This window comes from Leucopleurus acutus (genome assembly GCF_964270905.1).
Source record: "Leucopleurus acutus genome assembly, chromosome: 2".
Taxonomy (NCBI): domain Eukaryota; kingdom Metazoa; phylum Chordata; class Mammalia; order Artiodactyla; family Delphinidae; genus Leucopleurus; species Leucopleurus acutus.
Genome location: NC_139143.1, coordinates 53612041 through 53618691, shown reverse-complemented (window position 1 = coordinate 53618691; position 6651 = coordinate 53612041). Strand labels below are relative to the sequence as shown.

Sequence of the window (6651 nt, the reverse complement as noted above, 5' to 3'; positions counted from 1 at the left end):
CATAGGCTCTGGAAATAAACCAGGGCTCCAGGCACAAAATGTCGGACTTCACGTAAGATGCTTAGAACTTGTTCAACTCTCAGTTTGCTGATCTTAAAACAATTATCAATAAATAACAGTGATTATTATCAGATCTTTCAAGATATCTGTGTTCAGAAACCCTGGAACAGTACAGATGAAAAGCATAGTATCACAGTATCTGAAAGTGGCTGCTAAATGAAATGGTCTCACTGGAATTAACGAGAGAGGTCAGTATTACTCTTGATGACAATATTAAAAGGACAAATGATTTTATTAAATATTAGTAAACTCAAAAAATAAACACGTTACCAATATTGACACTGTGAATTACTAACTCCACTCTGAGGGTCCTAGTTGAGTTGTGGAACTGTTCAACATATGTTTGCATGTCTATACTCTAAGTTGTCCCCCAAATTTACTCTCGTAGGGTAAAATGAAAATTAAAGGGAAGACAGTGGTGAAAAAAATTTAAAGATATCAAAGTATAAAGATATGCAAAGTGATGCTAAAAATTAAAATTAAAACTAGACCAGGATATTTACATATTTTATTAATCTTTACAATCAGTCATTATAATCAAATACACAATTATATACAAGGATTATATACATTTTGCCCAGACTTTTACATCACAGTACATAGTTTCCCTTAGAAATATTGTATACATTTATCACCAAACAATAAAATCCAACAACAGTAGTGTTACAGCACCTGTTAGTACAGACATCTTTTTCATAAATTACATCATAAGAAAATATACGGCTGTAAATCGGGCTTTTAAAAATGTCTTTTATAAAATCTGAACATACAATATTTCATTCACAGAATGTTATTTTTTTCTATGTTCTGACTGAAGCCTTGTGCATAAAACGACCGGTTGGAATATTTATTAAATGCCCCCACCCCCGCCTCTACAATTATAAGCACTATTTGAATTACTGACGCTGAGCTTTCTTTATGATGAATTTGGCATGGGGTTTGGTGAGGGAACAAATGCTGGTTTTACTATTATAAGGGCTGTGAGATGGTAATTTAAATTTAAAAAATCTCGAGAGCATATTAGAGAAGTTAAAATCACAGAGTGCACAATTTTTTATTTTACCCTCTTAACACTGTGAAGAAAAAGGGAAAAGTATAATGTTAAAAAAAAATTGTTCTGAAACAACTGTATTCTTGTTGGAAGCCTATTAAAAGAAGTTAAAAAGAAAAAAGAAAACCTACCCAACAAAATATCCCATCCCAAACATATCTGGTAAATTACAATTCTTTCACATCTAAAACTTTATGGGAAAAGCACTGCAAATTAGGGTATATCATTTTAATGGACCTTCCTAAGCAGAAAAAACTATAACTATTTTTAGTAGGTAAACAAGTGAAGTTTTAAAACTTGAAAATACCTGAATTAAATACTTTCTCTAATATCTAACTTTTAACTTTCAGATAAAATCCTTACTTGATTCCGGGTTTGTAAACATTGTATAAATCCTTCTTAGTCAATCAATCTTATGGCTGTGGTGATCACTTCAGCTCTATCTCTATGCAGTCAACATCTAACTGAGGTAGACCAGATGTTTCTAAAATTCAGGGTTACATAGAATCCCCTGAACCTTTAGGAAGTAAATAAAATGCTATAAAAGATTTAAAAACAAAACATTTTAAAAAATGCCTAATGATGTTGAAATTTTTTAATGAAATAAAAAACTTTGTGGCAGTATGTCAATTAAGAATGGAGGGTCAATGACAATGTTGGAGTTTTGAAGCTGAACACTATACCTTCTTTTCCTAGCTAGGGAAAAAAATCACATATAATTCCTTCTGGGTATTAAGTATAATTTGTTAAATTTTTTTCCTTTCTTTTTTTTTTAAGGATTCATTTTTCTAAACAAGCCAGCAATTTGCTTCTAAACCACAATGAATTGCAACAACTCCCCCTAATGGCCAAAGAAAGGGTAAGTGGCAGTAAGCTGGCTTTTCCTTGTATGCCACAAGATCTCTGCTGGAAATAAAATTATGTTGCTTTGATAACTTAGAAAATTTAGATTTAGACAACAATGGCTCTGAGATACAAAAAGAAAATCAAATCAATGTATATAAGGCTTCTGTAATCCAAGTCTTAAAGGAACATCTCCTTTTCTCCAAGCCCCAGTCCTATAAATCAAGGCAAGTCAAGTAATTAAGCTTCAGCTATTTTGGCAGCTTTGCAACTAAGATGAACAAAGCACTATGTCTATCCTTCTGTATACTATATGTATTATAGTTCTATCTTCTTACACCAAATTTCACATGCAGAGAGACTAAAAATATCCATTTTGGTGTCAGGTTTAATTAAGGGCCAATAAAGGTCTGGTATACTACTCTTTTTTCCCCCCCTCAAAGTGAATTCTCTATTAGGTTTATTACTCACTGACCCAATTAAGTTTAGCTGGAATTTTTGAAAGCAGCTATTTATCCCCTTATAAAATAACATGTTTACCTGGGATCTAAGACATACTGTACATGAATATACATAACTACAATACAGCACTGCTGTTCTTTTAACAGCTCCATATACAGTTTAAGTTCATCAGTACCTCAAAAACTATGTTTTAAGAAAAAGGGTTGTTATACAATGTCATGGTACAGAAAAAAGAAATTAAGTCTCAAATATTCCTTTAGAACTGGTTCAGGTAAGTTTAAAAAAATAAATAAAATGAGTAAAGCCATGATTTCAATTACAGGGCTGTCTACAGATATCAACAACAAAGTTTTTAAAACTTAAATGTGGCCAGCACCAGACTGCCACACACACACACACACACACACACACACACTCACTCACGCAAAGGAAAAAAAAATTCTCATTAAGCTATATGGCTATATGTTAGTTGCTACTGTGTGTTTTACACAGGTTACTGTAGACTAATTTTCAAGTCCATATCAAAAGGAATATTTGTTTAAACAAAAAGCAAACTTAAAAAAACCATGATTCAACAGAAAATGTGACAGACTCCTTACGTGCAACTTTAGAAACTAGTTTCAAAGGAGGAAAAATAGTAGTTACTCCAGAATTTTTAGATCACTACCACAGTTTTATCATGGCTCCCTAAGATAGAAAAATGGAACAAAATGTATTCAGCTATTGGCAACATAGGCCTTGTGGCTCAAAATGCATTCTAAACATGGGATGGAGTAAGGCTGATGGCTAGAGGTAATCACCTCCAATGAAATGAACTGGAAAAGATTTATAATTTACCCTACAAAGATATAACTTTAAGTTCCATTTCAGAGTAGTCACAGCTTTCCTTACGGAAGGCCCAATGGCAAGTTCATATTGCAACATTATAGTTTCTCCCTTGCTCCATTTTTCAAAAGTATTAAGTAACCAATTTCCACGATATATGACCTTTTTACCTGGTCCCAATGATTAGTCTTTATGCAGAGAACTCACTGAGAAAGTACACTGGCTTCACCTTTGGTTTAAATGAAAAGGACACTGTTAAAGAGGGAAAAAAAAAATCAAGTCATCTTGATCATGTTACACAATGAAGCAAGTGAAAATGATGAGCAAAGACTGTTTTCACCATGAATGTATTTGCTTCATAACCACTTAGGTCACTTTTGAGTGTTTCTGTGAAGGCAGCATAACCAGAATGCCCAAAATACTCCTATGTGTTTTCCCCAAAGAGCCTCTAACCCCAGAACCAAGAAAACCGAGAGCTTCCTTCAATTAGAAAGTTGTACAAATTTGTATTCCCCACCTCACAGTTAACTGAATTTGTTTCTTATCTACCGTCTAGAGAGTGCAGAAATCTAGTTCCTAGAAACGCCCAATAATCTTTTCCTGGCCTGAGATGCAGCAGGATGGTGCAATGCTGTCACCTGAGGGGGAAACTGTGAGTTTGCATTTTTGATGGGACAGTTATAAACAAGGTCAGTTCTAACACAGCATGTTCCAGATTCCTATGATAACTAACTCTCCCAGTCAGAACGTGGTTGTTCATCACCATACTCAGAGCCTCCCATGAGAGAGCCTGCTTAGTATCAGGGTATCTATCATCCACAGTTTACCTTTTCTTTTGAAATACCTACCACCAGGTAGACTTTAGTGAGTCAGAGCTCATCCTTCTCCATCATTTCAAATGCTTCTATATCTTCATTCCAGTCTGCTAATATGGAGTCTATAGGTTGGACCTTTTTACCCCAGCTAACATTAGGATTGGAATCCTCCTCAGTTTCTGATTGTTCTTGAAGTTGGTTATCTAAATCTGTACATTCACCATCAAGACTTGTAGTCTCATGGTTTTCCGTGGGATTAGAATTCTGTTCAGAAGGAGAAATGCTTGCAGCATTGTCCGCATCTGCTGGAGACAAAGATTCTGGGTGAGAGTTTAGAGAACCTTCCTCAGGAGACTCCTGACCAACCAAATCAACCTCCTGAGAACCTGATGCAATCTGTTCAGCACTCTGATTCTGAGAATCATTTTCAGAGGACGGTTGTTCTTCATTTTCCATCTCAGGATCTGTAGATGAAAGAAACAAACTTCATGCTACTTTCCCCACAAAGCATTACTATCACAGTCTCAAAACCATACTGGTTTTGATAATAAAAGTTAAAGAAAATCATGTTAATGCAGAATGACTCTAATAACTAATAAGACTGCCTTCAATGGGTATTAGTAAGTGCCAAGAAATATACTAAACAATAATACTATGAAAATGCATATAAATTTGTATTATGTCTCAGATTTATTAAATATTTAAGTTCAGGAAAGCCTGCACATGAGAACATATTAAATAGAATACATTTTATTTATTTATTTTAAACATCTTTATTGGAGTATAACTGCTTTACGATGTTGTGTTAGTTTCTGCTGTATAACAAAGTGAATCAACTATATGTATACATATATCCCCATATCCCCTCCCTCTTGCGTCTCCCTTCCACCCTCCCTATCCCACCCCTCCAGGTGGTCACAAAGCACCGAGCTGATCTCCCTGTGCTATGCAGCTGCTTCCCACTAGCTATCGATTTTACATTTGGTAGTGTATATATGTCAATGCTACTCTCTCACTTTGTCTCAGCTTACATTTCCCCTCCCCGTGTCCTCAAGTCCATTCTCTACAACTGCGTCTTTATAAATAGAATACATTTTAAACAGCACATGACATTGCTGTATTTTAAGACAATATTCTTTGAAAAATGAAATTCCCACTCAGTAAACCATGAAAATGCAGATAATACAAAACTTCGAATGATTCATGGATATCAATGTGATTGATCAAATACAATATTTTCATAAAACCAGATTATTTACAAAACTTCTATTTCATTATTGGAGATCTATGAATTCTAAGATATAATCATCAAATCCACTGGAAAGATGAAAAGCAGTTTAAACTTCTTGTAATGAATATAAAATAAAACCACTAGAGGCATTTTATTTAGGGTTCCTACAACAAAGTGCTTAAATATTAGCGTCGACACCCACATGCTGCATTCTCAGACTCTGCAGTCAGTTGGTAAAGATCTCCCGAGTGTCCACCGTGTGGCAGACACTGTGTAAGGTGCTAGGGATAAAACGAGGTGAAAACAAACATCTGACCTGCCCTTCTGAATCTTATAGTCCAGCTGGGGAAAACAACGTTTAGGAATAATCACACAATAGAAGACTCTGTGACACATGTCATGGTGTTTGTTAGGAAAGAATATGGAGATTTGAGGGCTTCCTTCAGAAAGTGATACTTAACTGTGATATAAAAGATAATTAGAGTTAATTAGTCAAAGAAGAAAGGGAAGATGGACTTATTATAAAACCAGAAAAACTGAAGGAAAATACAGGCATTCAGGGAGGTAGAGGAGGGTGTGTATACATATACCCTAATTAGGTAGGATTACCTGACTAGGGAAGTTTAAGATAGTTCTTAGGTGGGGTTTGTCAGGGGGAAGGAGGGCAAGGGGGAGGAGTCCCCACACATTCTCTCAGCTGTGGAAAGGGTACATTTTAATTTGACATCAAGGCAAACTATGGTGGGGCCCAAAGAAGAGAAAGCAGTGTCTGGCTGCTTAGGGCTCATTTATGCTAGGCTACCCTAAGTTTGAGGGAGAAGGGAGAAGAACCTTCAACTTTGTTTCTAGATTGCATTAATCTAGCTTAGAAGAATAGGAAAAAGTGTAAGGTTATTTCTTCTAGTAATAAAGACTGATTTTGGCAAAAAATCACTCTAGGGTTACATGTTATATATTATTTTGGAAATCTAGTTAATAAAATGGAATAAGAATAGTATAGGCTCCAATCAAGATGGCAGCGGTGAAGAACGTGGAACTCACCTCCTCCCACAAATACATCAGAAATACATCTACAAATGGAACAATTCTCACAGAACACCTACTGAACACTGGCAGAAGACCTCAAACACCTGAAAGGACAAGAAAGAGCTCTACGTAACCAGGTAGGATGAAGTGGGAAAAAAAAGAGGAAGTGGGACGGGACCTATGCCCCTGGGAGGGAGCTGAAAAGAGGAAAGGTTCCTGCACCCTGGGAAGCCCCCTCAGATCAGCTGGGACAGAAAGGCAGCTTCAGAGGCGCAGAGGAGAGTGCAACAACCAGTTTGTGGCAGGCAGGAGAGACCCACACAGACTGCTGTACCGCT

At 36.0% G+C, this 6651-nt stretch overlaps 1 protein-coding gene across 4 annotated transcripts in view; it reads right to left on the bottom strand.

The window, feature by feature from the left end:
* Nucleotides 1-583: 583 nt before the first annotated feature.
* The window catches only part of EDEM3 (ER degradation enhancing alpha-mannosidase like protein 3), a 97033-nt gene continuing 90965 nt past the window's right edge, over nucleotides 584-6651 (bottom strand). For 3 of the 4 annotated variants that reach the window (XM_082833487.1, XM_082833489.1, XM_082833490.1), the window contains exon 20: nucleotides 584-4520. In XM_082833487.1, the coding sequence (XP_082689613.1) occupies nucleotides 4111-4520 (410 nt within the window). In that variant the 3' untranslated portion in view covers nucleotides 584-4110. The remainder of the gene's footprint in view (nucleotides 4521-6651) is intronic. The other variant, XM_082833488.1, reaches the window with a different exon arrangement.